At 31.9% G+C, this 20,774-nt stretch overlaps 1 protein-coding gene across 1 annotated transcript in view; it reads right to left on the minus strand.

Moving 5' to 3' along the window:
- The window catches only part of LOC149898849 (calcium/calmodulin-dependent protein kinase kinase 2), a 62,808-nt gene that overhangs the window by 10,887 nt on the left and 31,147 nt on the right, over positions 1–20,774 (minus strand). The window contains exons 2-5 of the mRNA XM_090114533.1: positions 8,034–8,102; positions 6,171–6,357; positions 5,783–5,836; positions 4,009–4,173 (exon numbers count right to left, since the gene is read on the minus strand). Of these exons, the coding sequence (XP_089970659.1) occupies positions 4,009–4,173; positions 5,783–5,836; positions 6,171–6,357; positions 8,034–8,102 (475 nt within the window). The remainder of the gene's footprint in view (positions 1–4,008; positions 4,174–5,782; positions 5,837–6,170; positions 6,358–8,033; positions 8,103–20,774) is intronic.

Here is a 20,774-nt window from a genome sequence, read left to right on the forward strand (position 1 = left end):
TACCTCTATTTAAATTCATGAAGTCATCTGAATTATAAGTTTTATATCACCAAACAGCGTGAAACAATATCTAGCAGGAGACAGCTCTTATTTGTTTCATAGAGAGAGACATAGACAAATTATACTGTTTCATTTCTCTAGGGATCCTCTAGTGCAGTTATTCGACATTTCGGTACAAAGTTTCATTGTATGGGAAGATAATTTGGCGGGGAATGTACGTTCCATATTTGAAAATTTCTTTTTTATTGACAGATGTTGGTGGCCAGTTCAGCCAGCAGAAAAAGCAACAGATAAAAATAAAAAAAGAATATAATGATATTCCATGTCAATAATTAACGTCATAATAATTATTTATCTGTATTTAAATACGACATAAATTAGTGCAAACTGAACACGTTTCGTAGAACTTTGTTTAAAAAAGCCGAACATTTAAAACAATACGACAGTAAAACAGACTCAGAAAAGTATTTTGGCGTCCATTTTGTTCAACTTTTATATCGTTCAAACATTTCACAGTAGACTGGTGGGATTCCAAAACAACAAAAACATTTCGGATTGATAGGAACACGTGAAATGTAACAAGTGCGGAATGCGAAACTCTGGGAACAATTAAATGAAATAGTTTTGATTTTTCTTTATGCGTAGCAAATATTACACAAAATTAGACGTCAAAGTGAGATGGCACGATTCATCTATTGTGAACGAAAAGAGACAACTGAAATTAGATGTGACTAAAAATTATTAGCCTACATTTTTTTACTAATAATATCATGAGATGAACTACTTTATCGATAACTAGGCATCTTTCACTTTTCAATCCTATAACGTGTAGGACAATAAAGTTTTTGTGTGTATCTTTTCAATCAAAGTTTATTGGCGATACGGATTAATTTTATGGAGGAAACTATTAAAAGTAATAGTCCGTTTTCTTATGGGAAAAGGTATACATTTTTGAGTAAAGCAATGCCATTTGGTACGAATGTTGTACTCGTCCACCTAAGCCCAAATCGCCTGGTAGCCAGTGTCTACTCCCCGGCAGAAGGGAGGGAGGGGGGGTTATAGAACAGAGCGCCCGGCGCTCGGAAAAAAAATTCTGGCGGATTCATTTGGCCCTTTGAGTCGAGTTTGGTGTCGTTATCAGGTAACTAGATGATGCCCGATTCATTCCCCATACCAGTTTTTTAGCGTTCCGTAGCAAAATATGTCACAATCTTTAAAATAATAAACTTTTTGCAGTGGCAAAATCCAAACAAACCAATATATTTTTATATTTTTGTATCAAACTTGGTTTATAAAAAAATACTGTCTGAAAGGCCATTTCATGCAGATTATAAAAACATTAACATGTAACATATATCTTACCATTTTCAATGTGAAATAAATTATAGAAAGTACAGGAACGTTCGTCAGCGCAGCATAGGGGACGGCTAATAGACCCGAAAAATAAGCAGTAACATAAAACAAAAACCAGTCAAGTGCGAGTCTGACTCGCCCATCGAGTGTTTCGTACTTATTTGTCCTATACCATGTTATCTTGTCTGGTAGGACCTGGTTAACTGATACACACGCACTTTCGTCTTTATAATATTAGTGTGATTTTTAATCATCTTTAAATTATAAATGAAGTCAGGTAACATTGTTAAAAATAAAGATATATAATAATAGAACGTTTTTGTATTAATAATAATGACAACCACCTCCACAATTACATAATTCGGTACATTTGAGCTGGCGTATAACACACTTCAATCTGGAATTGCAAGATTTCACGCACCGACATCTTATCAATTCAAAGCTTCTCTTTTCTTTTTATTTCAGATGGGCAAGGAATATTTTGATTTTTTTAGGTCCCTAAATATATACAGCCTGTAAAACTGCCCTTAAGGTGTGTTGTTTAAGGGCAGCTTCTGTGGGAGGCAAATTTTCGATTTGCCTGTACGTTTTTGTTAAAAATTTGTTTGCGACCCTCATTTACTGTCACAGCGGGGTACAATGTGAAAAATAAACATGTACTTATAATAATTATAAAAAAATATAAGTTCTGGATAAGAGTATCCTTAAAATATCGTGACCGTCCTTACCTATCATGCGTTGTAATCACAAACTTTTCAATTTCACTGTCTGCATATTTGCCACTGTAAAGTGCTTCAAATCCTCGTGTGCCATTCGGATATGCCTTCCATACCTCAAATTCATGTGTACCTATAGTTCTTTTAGACCTTCTAGCTTGGAATACATGATATTCTGTACTAGCCATATCTGTCGACTGTTTTTAACATTATTTTGGCTACTACTACTATATCGTGTGTTCCAAAGCTCGGGACGGTCACGATATTTTAAGGATACTCTTATCCAGAACTTATATTTTTTTATAATTATTATAAGTACATGTTTATTTTTCACATTGTACCCCGCTGTGACAGTAAATAAGGGTCGCAAACAAATTTTTAACAAAAACGTACAGAAGCTGCCCTTAAACAACACACCTTAAGGGCAGTTTTACAGGCTGTATATATTTAGGGACCTAAAAAAATCAAAATATTCCTTGCCCATCTGAAATAAAAAGAAAAGAGAAGCTTTGAATTGATAAGATGTCGGTGCGTGAAATCTTGCAATTCCAGATTGAAGTGTGTTATACGCCAGCTCAAATGTACCGAATTATGTAATTGTGGAGGTGGTTGTCATTATTATTAATACAAAAACGTTCTATTATTATATATTTTTATTTTTAACAATGTTACCTGACTTCATTTATAATTTAAAGATGATTAAAAATCACACTAATATTATAAAGACGAAAGTGCGTGTGTATCAGTTAACCAGGTCCTACCAGACAAGATAACATGGTATAGGACAAATAAGTACGAAACACTCGATGGGCGAGTCAGACTCGCACTTGACTGGTTTTTGTTTTATGTTACTGCTTATTTTTCGGGTCTATTAGCCGTCCCCTACGCTGCGCTGACGAACGTACTTTCTATAATTTATTTCACATTGAAAATGGTAAGATATATGTTAGATGTTAATGTTTTTATAATCTGCATGAAATGGCCTTTCAGACAGTATTTTTTTATAAACCAAGTTTGATACAAAAATATAAAAATATATTGGTTTGTTTGGATTTTGCCACTGCAAAAAGTTTATTATTTTAAAGATTGTGACATATTTTGCTACGGAACGCTAAAAAACTGGTATGGGGAATGAATCGGGCATCATCTAGTTACCTGATAACGACACCAAACTCGACTCAAAAGGCCAAATGAATCCGCCAGAATTTTTTTTCCGAGCGCCGGGCGCTCTGTTCTATAACCCCCCCTCCCTCCCTTCTGCCGGGGAGTAGACACTGGCTACCAGGCGATTTGGGCTTAGGTGGATGAGTACAACATTCGAACCAAATTTCATTGCTTTACTCAAAAATGTATACCTTTCCATACAAGCATGCCCATAAGAAAACGGACTATAACGCTCTTGCTCAGTAACGAGAGGAAATTTATTAGAAAAATACAGCTATTGTTAGAGTTCAAGATAAAAGCTTATTGTATTTGTTGTTGTGTGTGATAGTCAGTTTTTTTACAAAGTAACTAGACTTATAAATGAAATTAATGGGATCAATCTTACTTTCAAATTATGCATAGATACTGTTTAAAAGAATAAAATAACAGTAAATAGAAGTAAAAGACAACGACAATAATATCTTATTGAAACATTTTACAAGTCGTACTATTGTAAGCGAGACTTAATAATACATAATTTATAATACTGAAACAGAGTTTTTGATGTAAAAAAGATCGCTCTAACTTAAATAATAAATACAAAAAAAAACATGCTTTAACAAGATACATTCATGAAATCATACTATTTTCACTGATCCTTCATACGTGTACTAAGTTTGATTTCAATATTATGTCTGTTTATAATGAGTCGAGTCTAAAGAAGTCGGTTAGTGGTTACATACACATACGAGCATACAGACAAAGCTAATATCGTTAAAAAGGACCAAATATTTACCTCAACTAATTTAACTACATTAGGATGGTCGAGCTTCTTGAGCACGGCTATCTCCCTGTAAACGTTCTGCAGCGGGTCGGGCGGCGGGCCGGGCCGGCGCGGCGGCGGGCGCCCAAACAGGCCCGCCCGACGCATCAGCTTGCGTTTCGAGAGGATCTTCATTGCCTGTGAAATAATATAATATTGTTGGAGATCTTATGGCGTGTTAAACATAATTTGATGATATTAAATTAATTACTTATACTAATATAATAGTTTTAAAACTACAGTTTAAGTGGACACTGAAAAAAGGATTGATGTCTAACATATTATGCTCGGCCAAATCGCTTCAAGTTTGCCAAATACAACTATACATCATGAAAGACGCCGTTAAGAGAATAATAATCGCACTACAGAAAGCTTTCCGCCGCCTGTTTATCTATTTTTGAAACTACGCAACCGATTTTGATATAATTTCGTTTAATAGATTTTGGTATAGGTATAATTTATTACAGAAAGCGGGCGAAGCTGCGGGCGGAAAGCCAGTATCTGAACAATTTATATTTAAAAACTTGAAACTGGTGATTCTGTTAAATGAAACAAGAAATTAGTTAAAATGTTAAGAAGGAAAAATAAAAATATCTTCAGTTATCGCATAAATTATCTAGTTTTTAGAATTATTTTTTAATTTCAAACGTTTATTGGTTTACCGAGCTACTAGTAAACAATAACTAGGTTTCTGCCCACATTTCGCCTACGTGCAATTGAACTGACGTTGCTATTTCATAGTTTTATCGTATTTTACTCCCTTGCAGATTGTTATCACGATAAATTGTGTCCTATTTCCTTCGTGGTCTAATCTATTTCTATTTCTATGTTTCATTGAAATTAGTTTGGCCAGTTGGACGTGAAAATAGAACATACTTTATTAATTTTGAAATCACTACATAGTATAAAACAAAGTCGCTTTCACTGTCCGGGTCCGTATGTCCCTATGTCCCTTTGTACGCTTAAATCTTTGAAAATACGCAACGGATTTTTTTAATAGATAGAGTGATTCAAGAGGAAGGTTTATATGTATAACAACATCCATTAAATAGTGGAGAAGTACTGTTATTTTTGAGGTTTCTAATGTGATGTCGTAAAAAATTACATTTTTTCCGCTTACATTGCAAACGCAGGCTGAACCCTTCGAGTTTTATCAAAATAATGTACTAAGTATTATACAAAGGTCTACAAAAAATCCGCGATGGTATATGTCTATCTCTTATGGATAACCCACAATAACTTTTGTTTGTCCTTTACTTTTTACGACAAATAATAGCTAATTTTCGAAGCGATTTTAACCAATACAGCATTAATCCTTAACCAATTAAATACCTTGAATACATTGTTCATTTAATATAGATCTATATGGCCCTTTACACCGTATGATTTAAGTGAATATTTTCGAAGATATTACAGATTAAAAAATTGCGGGACGTACCGTTTGCGGCGGTACCGGCCGGCCGCCCGGCTATATATTTTATACCCGTGCGAAGCCGGAGCGGGCCGCTATGTTTTTATATACAACGTTCACAGTTTTTCTGTAGTGTATTTAGTAGGTATCAGCATTGCACCCGTGCGAAGCCGGGGCGGGTCGCTAGTTTATAATAAGGCTTAAAATCTACCGATTCGAAAGGCAGGAAACTACAGAAATTAATAAAGGCTACTTACTGATTGTCGATATTTAGGAATGAAAATAGTAAATTGAAAACGACAAAAATATTGAAATGTTTTAAAGGATTATACATACATAATGTGTGTCATCCTCTTCATTATATGCTAGCTTGACGATCCCGTATGAACCCTGAAATCAATTGAACAATATTAATTGTTGATAATATTCATCAGATTATTTGTTATTTGTGGGTTGGTTGCTTGTTGGTAAAATAAATATTTTTGAGGTTTTATTTGATTATCCTTCATAGTTTTAAATAGGGTAGTGCTAATGATTTGAACTATTATTGTATTTAATGAAAGATGCACTGACTACTGATATTGATAAAATTTTGTTAAGGCTTCAATCTTCTACCTTTAAATTTATGGCGCGGCGAGCCTTGGCTGCACTCTGCTGACTTGGCTGCGTACGCGCGTAGCAGAGTCTAGCTGTCACCGCCTGGGTAGGCTGACAGTGTACAGACCTGGCCAATAGGCTCCAACAGGCGGTACTGGTTGAGCTGCACGTAGCCCGGCGCCTGCGCGAGCGACACGCGCCGCGACTCGCGCGGCGTGCGGCGAGGACGTGGCGAGCCTTGGCTGCACTCCGCTGACTTGGCTGCGTGCGCGCGCAGCAGAGTCGAGCGGTCACCGCTTGGGTAGGCTGACAGTCTGGAGAAATTAATTATTTGTGAATAATAGTCAATTTTATGCATAGGTTCCTATGTGAGACAGGCTGTTAAATGCAATGATCATAAATAACACCTGAGTCATCATAAAACAATCGCAACGTTCAACGTTAACTATTAATATAATGTAGGTACTTATGTAATACTATTTTTTCCATATTTAACAGTTGAATTTGGTATTTTTGGTTTTACGGCATTCAGATGCCTTATAAATATAAATTTATATTAATTAACAGTTCACAAATTACAGTGATATTAACAAAAATCACAAAAAACCGTGTGTAGTTTCGCTTTTAAATTTAACGATACAAAAATCCCTATACAATTAGAAACGTAACACATTTATGAATAATAATGAGGTGTTCATTATGTTACATTTCATATTTGCAATAAGATATGTCTTGATACAAAATCTGTGTTAATTATTTATACATTTTTGAGCAGTGTCAGTTTCAAAAAACATTATTAATGGGTTTTGCGAATATAACTTATTTCAAATAGCAACTAATTTATATATCACCTTCGGAAAGCCGAATCTACGAGAGAAATTTTATGATCAAATTTATCTTTATTCAATTTAATAAGAAGAATTTTTTTTAAAGACGATTTTATTCATTTACATTCACTGGAAGAAGTACCTATTGAGAGGAATCGGAGAAAATTTAAATCAAATTTGTCCATTGTATAATACTTTATACTTTGCAGAATTGGCTTTTTAATGAAATATTGGGTTATCTACAAGTTACTTCAAATTTAAGTAAATTCTCAATTTTAATCAAAGACATGAAGTAATTATAATGATCACTATGCTAATAACAACCCTGTATCATTTTTTTTATCAAAAACCTCAAATGTATTTTCAAATCCAACTCAAACATTTATTAATTATTTATTCAATTAGACTTAGACTTCTAGAAGCACTTTTGAATCGTCGTAACATATTTTTAACATTTACCACCGATTCGGAAAGCAGTATCTATGGAGAAGAACCGGCAAGAAACTCCATAGTTGATCTTTTAAAAGCTTTCTACATTAATAAACTTTTCTTTGTGTTTTAATCATCATGTCAAGGTTTTGATTGCATTTCCAAAATTAATTAAATTCTCTGCAACTATTGAGTTATTAATTACTATCCAAAACCCTTACATTCAATTTCAGTTAAACCGCATTAAAATCAATCAACTAGTAATATAACACATTTGAAAGCGTAATAATTCTGCGGAATAGATTTCATAAAGTACATTGAACATTGATAATTTTCATCGCGAACAATTCATATAATTTTACTAGCTTTGAAAAACCCGCATAGTTCACGTTCCTGTGGGATTTCCGGGATAAACTTATCCTATCTCCTTTCTCAGATCTAAAGCTATCTCTGTACGGAATTACATCCAAATCGGTTCAGTGATTGAGGCGTCAAGCAAAGATATACATTTTCGTATTTATATTAAAAAATTTGAATTAGGTACAAGTTGCACAGAAGATAAATGCAATTAAAAAAATGTGTAATTAAAATTACATACTGCAATATAATGAAACTGATGAAGACTTTGAAGATATGACCAGCTGTCAAGGATATAATATATAACTGCAAAACCTTTATAAATGGTGTTCCCTAGTCAATCATAATAGTTAAGTATGGCTAATATATTAGTTTACCTGTCTCCGTCTGTTTGCTGCCATCGCTGGTCCCTTTTAACTTCACCGACTACGTCGACAGCTGAATGTCTGTAACAATAACATAAGTTATAGATACTTCATACCAGTATAATATTATAAAATCTGTGGTTATAGACTTCATTACATTATTAATTTCAATTTCAATAATATTAGTTATATATTATCCACTCGAGATATCGAGTGGATAACCTAACTTTGGGGAGTCCCATGGACTCCACATTTATCTGTGCAATTTTGATTACCTTTTAATAATAATCTTAATTAGAATTAAGAGGCCTTGGCATTGGTTTAGCTATGAAAAGCTAGAGCTCTTCATAGCTATACCAACAGTTTTTGAAATTGGGGAGATCATACCTATAGATAAAGGCCAAAATAACAAGCAAAGTTCCTTTCAATCAGTGACAATAGTACATACAGAACTCTTTTCCACCATCACTTTAACTATATGTTTCAAAATATCACGTTTAACTATATAAATGAGGAAACAACCACAAATGTATGTTCAGATAGTGTAAATACATATTTATTGTACCCACAAAGAGGCGCTATGTTGAAACATTGAGCGCTATATAAAATTCTATAAAGCAGTCCAGGCAGTGAGGCTTCCCGCGATCCCGGACCTGAATATTTGATCTCAGAATATATTGCAATGGTTATAGACATTGCTTTATGTTTACCTGGATACCGCAGACTGGCCCAGCTTTATTTAACCTAGATTTTTACACATATTCATAAATTTTAAAATATTTATCAAGTTTTTCGTAGCGTAGGTATATCTAATCTTTTTAAAAAGTTCATGAAATCAACAGTTTTTTAATTCGAATATATTTTGAAGTAAGACTAACAAAATTGGGAATGTGATTTATTCATATTATGTTTATTTAACCAGATGTTTCGATTCAATTAAAGTTACAATTTAAAGTGAAATGGTAATGAAGCGAAGGTATAAAATAAGATTGTTCTATGGTATAGAGTAGTGTAAACACAACGAGATTTATATAACGTTAAATATAGTTAGAATCTCAAAACAGATAAAGTCACAAAAATAAAACTTCAAGGGGTGAAATTAGCGATGGAATTTGCATAGCGATAACGTCAACCGCACGCGAAGCCACGTTGTAATTTAATAAAAGAGCCGCTAACTAAGCATTTTAAAACCCAACAGTTTTATTTTTTAAACGTGTATACTGTATAGTGATAAAAATATTATTTTCATATTTTTCACACAGATGATACAGAAAACGAGATATAAGTCACCGAATGCAGTAGTTTTAAAAATTAATTTCTCACAATTTTGAAATGCTCGTAACGGTGGTGATGATTAATCTATTTTGAACCGTAAAATGGAACATATTCATAAAATTAATAATAATCATTTATAAATAATTCATTTATAAATATGTTATTTTTATGAATTTCATTATACTAAAACAACCCTTGCTAAAAGAATGAATTTTATCAATATAACATGTGATTAAAATAACAAACCAATTATTCAATGTTAAAATAAAACATCTCAAATAAACTAAATAGAGTCACATCTAGTCCACTATATCTACGAACATAGTACAGGATGCTGAATGTATTTTTATAGACTTCTTAAATATTTGAGCACCCACTTTCACAGGGATTGCGTGTTTTTATTTTCTGTAAGCAACTTAACTTGAGGCAATATGTCAACCGTCCTCTGTCGAAGAGAAACAATACAGCTTTATTTATTTAGAATTTAAGTAAGGGAATGTGAGATTTACGTGGGATTTGGTTAAAATAACGAATTTTATGTAACATATACCTATGGGTAAGAGCTGGATTTTTTTAAGATGACAATTTTATTATGGTTTTAAAATTGACTTTTTTAAGATAGGTAGGTAGGTATGTCATACTGTCACCATTTTATTTATGAAACGTAAACATATTATTAAACTAGGTTTCTTGTAAAATTCATTATTATTTTCAAAACAATTGTTCATCATTAGTTTAAAGTTCGTACGATAAATAACTGGCAAGTTGTAATTTCTAGTATATAAGATGAAAAAAAAAATATTTTCAAAACTGATAGTGCAGAGGAAGTTGGTATGTAAGTATCTTTAAATAAGTTATTCTAAAGTGCTACTAAAGGAGCCGAATAAATAAATATGTGATGTTGAACATAAAACTACGGTCGGCTCTCGGACCATTTCCTGACATCGTAACTATTTACAAGCTTCCGTAGAAATTTATAGCAAAAATACTCTCTTGGATGGAAAATATACACTTATTGCTTGTTTAAACATTAATATTGACCTGTGTGTGTGTACATGCTGTTAAAATAACGTACGTGTACGTAAGCTTAATAAGCTTGAAAAATAGTTGAAAGTAATTGCTGAAGGCTTTGCGGGTGAAATAGCGGGGCATTGATAGTATAACTTGTCAATTTTTTATGAGATTACCATTAACATAAAGTGTGATTAAGTTTTGTTTAATATGTGTGCTTGGATTATTATCTACTAAATATTTCAGGACAATTTTCACGATCTGATCCCATACTAAGCTTTCGGTTGTGTTATGGAAACCAGATGCCTGATAAACATATATTATAATTAACACCCAGACACAGAGTAAACATCTATGCTCATCACACAAATATTTGCCCTGGGTGGGAATCGAACCCACGACCACTGGCTTGGAAGGAAGGGTCACTACCAACTAAGCTAACCGGTCAGTCAAACTCAGTACTACCTACAGACAAAGACACATTTACATACCTATTTATAATATTACTAGCTCTCCGCCCGCGGCTTCGCCCGCATTTTCAAAGAAATACCCGCATAGTTCCCGTTCCCGTGGGATTTCCGGGATAAAACCTATCCTATGTGTTAATCCAAGTTACCTTCTATATGTGTGCTAAATTTCATTGTAATCGGTTTAGTAGTATTTTCGTAAAAGAGTAACAAACACACACACATCCTCACAAACTTTCGCATATATAATATTAGTAAGATAAATGGTATAATAGTACCAAATAGTACATAGTTAAATATAAATGCTGGTTAATTAAATATGCAGCGGTTGCAGGTTTTAATTTATTCATTAAGCTGTTTAACTATTCACTGCTTTGAATTCGCCGAGTTGTGTTCAATTTCCTTTGAGGTTTTCTACAATTCTCAGAAATTATTATACGTTAAATGCATCTGCAGTTTTTAAGTTGTAAATGAGAGTATTAAATAATAATTAACGCGTATATGACTCTATTATGTTTTTCTCCTTAAATTTTCATGGAGAATTTCTTTATTACCGGCCACTTCTTACTTACCTATTATATTGTTGAAAATACAATAGATTGGTTTTATTAGCTTGTTTAGAGCTTCAAAACAATATAAATGGTTTAGTTTTTATAATCGTAATTTAACTTACTAGGAAATCGAAATTATTAAATTTCCGTAAGTTTGTTTTCCTTCTTATATTTTTCTTTTTTTGATACAGACCAATGTCCATGTACCTTTTGTTACATCGTTTATTCTAAATCAACCATTTTTTCAACCGTTAATTTTTTCCAGACGCATCGTTCCTGCAGACACGAACTCTTTGTTATAAAATAATTTTATAAAAACACTTTCACAATTCACTTTGTCTATTTTTTATATAAACCCAGATAAAACTTTTAAAGATAACTAAACTTAATAATAATAATTCCTTTGGCTCTTTTAGTGTAAATTCAAAGTGAAAAACAATATTTTTAAAGCGATATTTCATTTTAATATTTTTTAAGAAATAACACTTTTTTATTTTACATTTTATAGCGATTTCCATAATATGTTACTGTCACTATATATTTTTATAATTCCCAAAAAATATATAATCTTTCAAAGACCATTTCCCTCGCGTCTAGACATAATTCTAACCTTTGGTTACAAATTATTCCAATAAAACATCAAACAGATGGCGTTAATAGAAACAGTCTGTAATATAACACGACTGTTTCATATTAGTTAAAATCTTCTGTTAGACCTATGTTTTATGGTTTATCTTAGATATTTGATATTATTGTTGTATATTTTTATAGTTATTTCGTTAATGATTATCAACTTTACTTAACAACACCATGTTTATTAGTTAATAATTTTATGGGGGTGGATAAAAAATTGGGATTTTTTATGAACTCAAGTAATAAGCTTATAATTAAATTCCTTACAAAAAGTGAGCAATTGAAGCTTTCAATTTTTTTTTCAAGATTTTCCAAAGATTAAGTTTTTCATAAAATTTTAAGTGAATTATGTGACCAAAATTAATAAGCAAATATCACTTAAGTTATTTTATTAGAGCTTTTTTATAGTTTCAATAATTTTATATGAATACTAGCTGTGCCCCGCGGTTTCACCCGCATTGCTCCGCTCCTGTTGTCAATCTTAACGTGATGATATAGGTATAGCCAGCCTTCCTCGATAAATGGACTATATAAACCGAAATAATTTTTCAAATCGGACCAGTAGTTCTGAGATTAGCGCGTTCAAACAAACAAACTCTTCAGCTTTATAATATTAGTATAGATTAATATAGTAAGTCGGTCCACGATATATTCACGCTACCGTAAACTAATATCTGAGCTAACATCTAGGTTAATGCCTACTATTTCTAGGTATTATTTAATTTTGATATCAAGATGTAGGTTTCATGTGAATTTATCCAGGTTGCTCTACCTTCAATATTTGCTTGAAATAAATATGTTTTTCTGTAAGTGATGGTTTTTTTCGCGGGGCCGAACTTGAAGACATTTATTATGAAAACTTAAAAAAAAAATTCAATTTAAATAATATAATATATTTATATAATATTATTTATAACTTTATAAGGTGTCATAATAAATTACATTTGCTAAATATTTAAGTGTTTTTTCTAGTTCGTAGTAGGTAAATCGTAACAAACACACAAAAAATCTCATCTTTAATCTTTATAATATTATTAGTAACATAATAACATAATAATTTCTATAATGTTTAATTAACACAATAAAGAAATTAAATTTATTCATTCATTTAAAACAATTCATAGCGGGTTCAAAAGTTAATTATAAAATATGGTTATACATACAAAGACGCGGGTCCTTTTATAACAATAGTTATTAAAATAGTTATATAGATATTAGTTTCCGCTTCGCCTCCATGTAACCTTAGAATTTAACAAAATGGTACAAAACATCCCTGTCAGCTCTCAGGTGACCTATTTTCCACACAGCAGTTTAATTCTCAACACTGTCACATCGTAACAATAACCCTACATGCAATGTTATGAAAATTAACTTGAATATAAAATAATTAGATTTTGGAGGTTAGATGTATGGGAAAAGATGACATGGTTAAAGTATTTGGGAGGTAAAAATATGAAAAGTTCTGATAAAAATAACATGGGAAGAAATTGGACAGACAGTTTGTTACATTGGTGGTAATTTATTGGAAGAATTAAGAATAACTTGATATCTGGAGCTTCCTATATAAATATATCGATAGATAGAGAAGTGAAATTCTGAATCGGCGGTAGATCAAAATTATTATATTTTAACAAAAAAGTGAACCACCTTCAAATTGTCAGAACTGGACAAATTTTAATTTGTACTAATCGGAAGTTCACATGAATAAGAAGTTATGAGTTTGAGTGAAGTCCCATGTCCCTTATCGTTGGCTTGGCTCCGCTCCTGTTGGTCTTAGTGTGATCATATATAGCCTATAGCCTTCCTCGATAAATGGGCTATCTAACCACCGAAATTTTTTTTCAAATCGGACCAGTAGTTCCTGAGATTAGCGCGTTCAAACAAACAAACTCTTCAGCTTTATAATATTAAGTATAGATGGAGCCTACAACACATGAATTATTTGATCAATTTTGATATGATCAAACATAATCATAATATTAAGAGCAACTAGGGTCAACATACTATAGTACGAAAAGCTATCAGGGTTGTATCACAAAGTTTTATGACAATTCTCTACCAGCACTTTATTGTATGATGCTGTGACACTATAACAATATTATCAACACATTTTATGTTTCTTTTACCGTCTAGTTTATCTCCCTATGATAATATGTACTCAATAAACATAAAAATGTGGATATCATGTTATTTTATGCCTCTTAAAAATATGATATATCTATATTTAATATTCTAAAGCTGAAGAGTTTGTTTGAACGCGCTAATATCGGGAACTACTGGTCCGATTTGAAAAATTATTTCGGTGTTAGATAGCCCATTTATCGAGGAAGGCTATAGGCTATATATCATCACGCTAAGACTAACAGAAGCGGAGCACTGCGGGTAAAACCGCGGAGCCCAGCTAGTTATGTATAATGATATGTCTGTCGGTACTAACTTAATAATTTAGGTTAAATCCTGAATACTTAAGTAATAATTTATTTCATTTTTCTGCTTGTAGAAATAAAAAAAATAGCTTAAGAAGTTATAATAGAGATTACTCATCTAAATATAATATGCAAAATCTTAAGTCTATACATAAATTACACGCAACACTGTAAAGTTTAAGCAAATAACTTGATATATCTAAGTAAAGTTAAGTAGCGTATTGTTACGATTATCTCGCAAGGTGACTCGAGTTCACTTGAAGCAATTAAGATCTTAAGCAAGTGTTTACAAAACACAGCTTATCGCAATGTTATTATAAACATAAATATGTTTGTTTTTAAATAAATTAAATAGTTGCGAAATTCATACGTCATTGTTTTATTTTATACTAGCTACTACTCATGGTACATTTTTACGTTTTCTCTACATAAGAGCCATCCTCGTACTTAAGGGTGCTTAAAGGAATATTATGAAAAAAATTAACGAAATCGGTTCAGCCGTTCTCGAGTTATGCGCTTATCAACAAATTTTGCGATTCATTTTTATGTACACAAGAGGTTAAATTAAATTAGATTGATGACGATAACAGTTTGAGAGTGTATATGTACCTACGTATGTATGTTTGTGTATTTGTAGATCCATCCAAGTGTGCAATTATTGTGTATTTACGCTATTACGTTCGAATGATTCTGTAGTTAACCTAATATTGTAGTGGTTGTCATTCAATAATAGATATATTAAACTATATTTATCCGTGTGTATTCTTGTATAAATAGCTCTTGTATCATCTATATTCTATGCTATATTGTTAGACATAACTTTTGATTTAATATTTTTGTGGATGAATAGTTGTCACTATTTCCTGACAAAACATGTTTAGCTGTCGAAAACTATAAATTTCCTTTCCTTTGATCGTGGCGCATTCGTACGGATCGTGCCTAGAGGCTCGGGCGTTGTTTATACGACGTTTGACCCAACTACCCTCACTTTGCTAATAGTCGTTGACATGCTGCGATTTGTTATCAACTACCTACATCAATTAGGCAGTTGTGTAGAATCACAGTACATTTGTATTACATTCAAACTAATATTTAACCCGGCCTCGCAGGTTATTTTTAAAAATATATTATTATAAAGCTGAAGAGTTTGTTTGTTTGTTTGTTTGAACGCGCTAATCTCAGAAGCTACTTGTCCGATTTGAAAAAAATTTTCGGTGTTAGATAGCCCATTTATCGAGAAAGGCTATAAGCTATACATCATCACGCTAAGACTAACAGGAGCGGAGCCAAGCGGGTGAAACCGCGGGGCGCAGCTAGTCCTAAATATTACTGACATTATTACTCATAAAATCTATTAATATTCAGAAACTTTCGTATATATTATAGAAGAAGGATAAATTACTACAAACAGGAGCAAGATCAAAATTTATTTCAGTAATTCTAATCAATAGCTACTAAAACATATTCATGAATATTAATTATTGTTACAAAGATTTCCATTTTCATGTTCAGGTTTGGTTCACATTTTACCCGACCTCGATACAACAAATATTTGTGGACAGATATAACACAGCGCTTTAATTAACAACACGAGAAGCAAGGGGAAACGATTAGTCTTACAAATGGTTTACACTGGAATTGGATCCGTGGATTTATTGTCCAGAAATACAACGGATTGTTTCTGTTTTTGGAATATTTCGTGTTTTGAATATTTTATAGTGCACATATATTTTATTGTTCTCTCAAATGTTTACCAACAGTAACTACAAAGTGTACATAACGCCATTCTGAATAGCGGAAACTGTTAAAAAGTCTTTAGAAGTCACAAAGGGCCTAGTTCTTAGGTAGTTTGCATATCGTAAAAGACTGACCCGTAAAGAGAGAATTGATGGATGTAAATATATGAATTTTATAGATTAGAAAAGTTGTAGGTATAGCTGTGAAGGTTACCTACTATTTCTTGACGGAAAACCACTGCTGATATTTAAAAAAAATACATGAAACGTACAGCTTTCAACAAAAATGTAGAGCTAATAAATAAATTATATCTAAATCGTGATACTATTCCCTTTATCTTAAAGTGCAAAGCTTTCACGATAAATAAACGCAGTTGAAAGGAAAGTACTATAGAACAATAGACGCCATTATTAAAGCCCGAGTGCATGTAAATATATTGCTCTACCGCTTGTGTAATTCTTTTATGACTGCAAAAGTTCACTGAGAATGTAAATAAAACTTATTTTTAATGTAGGAATTCATCCCGGATATGTCCGGATTGATCTGTGATTGAAAAAATAATATTCAAAATCGAAATTATTTAGAATTTCGAATTTATCAGTTTGGTAAACGTTGTGTAAATTAAGAGATATTTAAACATTATATTTTTCGATATTCACTTGCAAAATAATAATCACATTTTATATGACAATTCTATATTATAATATGACGATTTAAAAGCCGGTATAATTCATTTATTACCTTATACTAGCTTTCCGCCCGCGGCTTCGCCCGCTTTGTCTAAAACCTAATTAATTATATATAAAACCTTCCTCTTGAATCACTCTATCTATTAAAAGAAACCGCATCAAAATCCGTTGCATAGTTTTAAAGATTTAAGCATACATAGGGTCATAGGGACAGAGAAAGCGACTTTGTTTTATACTATGTACTGAAATTAATCATCCAGAAACAATTGCCCATGTCCTCACATTTAATTTCTTTGTGGACTACAATTTATCAAATATATGAAAAACAGGCTCTACATAGAATGAATAGTTTTAAATCATTGTCATAATATATTAGGCGTCATCTATTTCTATAGTCCTTTTATTTTCCTCACAATGTACCGTTGTTCAAATTAAATTTTAAAATATTCATGGTTGTATTTGAATTTACATTAACATCCGAGGGAACCATAACTCAGAATTGGATCTCGGCAAAGAAAGGTAAATAGAATTCTTGATGAGATACTTTGTAGCTTTAAGTGTTTTAGTTAGGTTTGCTTCGGCTTGTTTCGTGAAATTATAAACTAGTTACATCAATTTATACAGTTTAAATTATTGTAATTTACAGGTAAAGTCTGTATTTATTTATTATAGAAACTATATCAGATTAGAATATAATTCTGATAGACCGTTTCTATATATAATATCATTGGATAGACCTCAATTATAGTACTAATTTGAATAAATTTTGATGAACGGATAAACTTTGAATATAGATAACGGGGGGTTGAAAAGGAGAGTATAGTATAAGTTTATGAGAAACAAAAGAAAAGTTAATTTTATTTTAAATGTGAACATACCCAGTAGTCTATTAGTTGAGCATCCATATTAAAATTATTCCATTTTACTCACGACTCTACACGTTGGTAACTTGATTATGAGACCAAAAAATCGTAGGTTCAAAAACAAGACTAATGGAAATTGTAAATAATATTAATGGCATATCCACTTTAAGAAAAAGAATTGAAGAATATTTCCCAAGCGGATAAAAGGAACTAGGAAGATAAAAGTTTTGCTACAGCTTGTTATTGTATAGATTTGGATTTTTTCTAACGAAAAATCGAGAAAATACGATCACAGGAATACTAATTATTATTCGAAAGACTGTAATCTTATTAGTCTGTATGTCAAAACGTGTTTAGAATAATTACAGTCTTTCAAACTTATTCCTAATTAACTAACTTGTTGAACACGCTTCTTTCATGATCTGCAGGTTTAAAAAAACAAAAAATATTTTTTATAGTTTATTTACTCACACAAAATCATGTCACAATTAATACATTCTGAATAATAATGAAAAACTATTAAAATTCCGCGGGACAATTGCGATATTATTAACTAGGTTTCCGCCCGCGGCTTCGCCCGCGCAGTCAAAGAAAAACCCGCATAGTTCCCGTTCCCGTGGGATTTCCGGGATTGCGTCATTTTCCCGAGATAAAAAGTAGCCTATGTCCTTTCTCGGGTATCCAAAATATCTCCATACCAAATTCATGAAAATTGGTTCAGTAGTTAAGGCGTGATTGAGTAACAGACAGACAGACTGAGTTACTTTTGCATTTATAATATTTATAACATTACTAGAGGTCCGCCCCGGCTTCGCCCGTGGTACATATTTCGCAATAAAAGGTAGCCTATGTCCTTTCTCGGGTATCAAAATATCTCCATACCAAATTTCATGCAAATTGGTTCAGTAGTTTAGGCGTGATTGAGTAACAGACAGACAGACTGAGTTACTTTCGCATTTATAATATTAGTACGGATAGCCTTCCTCGGAAATGAGCTATCTAAGACCGAAAGAATTTTTCAAATCGGACCAGTAGTTCCTGAGATTCGCGCGTTCAAACAAACAAACATACAACAAACTCTTCAGCTTTATAATATTAGTATAGATTAACTAACTTGTTGAACACGTTTTTTTCATGATCTGCAGGTTTAAAAAAACAAAAAATATTTTTTATAGTTTATTTCCGCGGGACAATCGCGTCTTTCGACGTTCGACACTCACGTTATTAAATACCACAGCTAATTAATTATTTTACTATTAATTATCCATTTAATATTAACACTAATTCTCTCTCTTTTATCCATTCCTCGTTAATTAAACCATTTGTAACCAAACGAAGCTACAATATAATTGTATCTAATAATATATTAGTGTTATTGGCCACAATTAGCTTCGATTTAACAAGTGATATCATCCGCTGAGACTCTACAATATAATAGATTGAATGAAATCATGCACAGAACTAGATTATTTACGACGCATTTGAAATCTGAATTTATTTATGTGGCTGAAGTTTTTATTATTTATACTATATGGCGTATTATAATTTATTTATTTATTTATTTATCATCCACATTTCATTTTTACATAATTTTATGGATCCTATCCCCATACAGCTAAATAGAAATAATATTTCATCTTTTTGCACCAAATAAGCTCGGAAACAATGATGGATTTTGAAAATTAAGTTCCGGTAAAACAGCTGCGTTAGATGCCCCCGAGAGACACTTTTTTGAGATACTTTTTTTTATGTATTCCCTGTCAATCCTAGAGGCACCGAAGTAACCAGCTATCATAATATGCATTAAACCAAGAATTTCAGACGATTATATTGAAATACTAAGTTAACTCACATCGGCTCTCTTCTCATGGAAAACATCGATAAAGCACAACCCTAGCGGTAACAACATGAAATTTTTATATCAATTTATCGCAGGCTTGAGGGAACTCAATTTATTTATTACAAGTTTTATTGGAGCTCGCAAGTTAATGCAGTTATGTTCACTGCGGGACTGAATACGTTCTGATTATTATGATTCTGTTATTACTTTCAGAAATCTGTTTTACTGTAGTTCTGTAGTAGCGTGCAGCAAATTATATGTTCTAAATTGTGTTCAGCTACGCGCTTTTTTTGAGTTGGGACAATTTTTTATTATACTAGCCTATTGCTTCAACGGACCATTTCTTCATTATATATCCCTTTTCGATATTAGGCAGTATGATACAAAGCATCGATATATATATAATGTAATGTAGAAAAAAATATTTGTATGTAAATTTATACATTACAAATCATGGATTTGTAACTTGAATAATAATAAATTAACACATAAGTACATAATTCAATTTTAAGTATATGTTTGTTTAACAGTATTTCTGACTCACGCCACGGCTTATTCAAAAATATCTGATGAACAATAACAGAAAACTACTAAAGAAATATGAAGGAAAATAAATTATAAAGACATTGTGAACGACGCAAAATATAATACAATATAGGTGGTTGGTATATTAAATAAAGACTAAAATACCAACTACATTATTGTATAGAAAACTAGCTTTCCACCCGCGGCCTCGCCCGCTTTGTCTAAAACCTAATAAATTATATACTAAAACCTTCCTCTTGAATCACTCTATCTATTACAAAAAACCGCATCAAAATCCGTTGGGTAGTTTTAAAGATTTAAGAATACATAGGGACATAGGGACAGAAAAAGCGACTTTTTTATACTATGTATATTGATGAATCCATTAAGATAAATATTCTCGATATTCTCTATTGTTATTTAAATGAAAAGCTACATTGATGCCAATAAAAACAAGGAAGATACACGACAAAAGAAGCATGATGTAATATGTTTTTGTATCCATTAAAACTATTGTATCATAACAATATTATGTTTTACACCAAATAAAGTTTGAACACATTTTAGTATTACAATTTATTTGCATAACATATCATTTTAACTTGAAAGAAGATGAAAATCCATGGAGGGTTGTCGCGTAAGAATAACAGGACAGTTCTTTGGCATATTATGATAATATATAATATCACAGTATTACCATTATTTCCTACAGTAGTGCGACGAATGTACTTGTGCA

The sequence above is a fragment of the Colias eurytheme genome, chromosome 21, assembly GCF_061535395.1.
Source record: "Colias eurytheme isolate Ceu_HAF_F1 chromosome 21, ilColEury1 Martin Lab GWU primary, whole genome shotgun sequence".
Taxonomy (NCBI): Eukaryota; Metazoa; Arthropoda; class Insecta; order Lepidoptera; family Pieridae; genus Colias; species Colias eurytheme.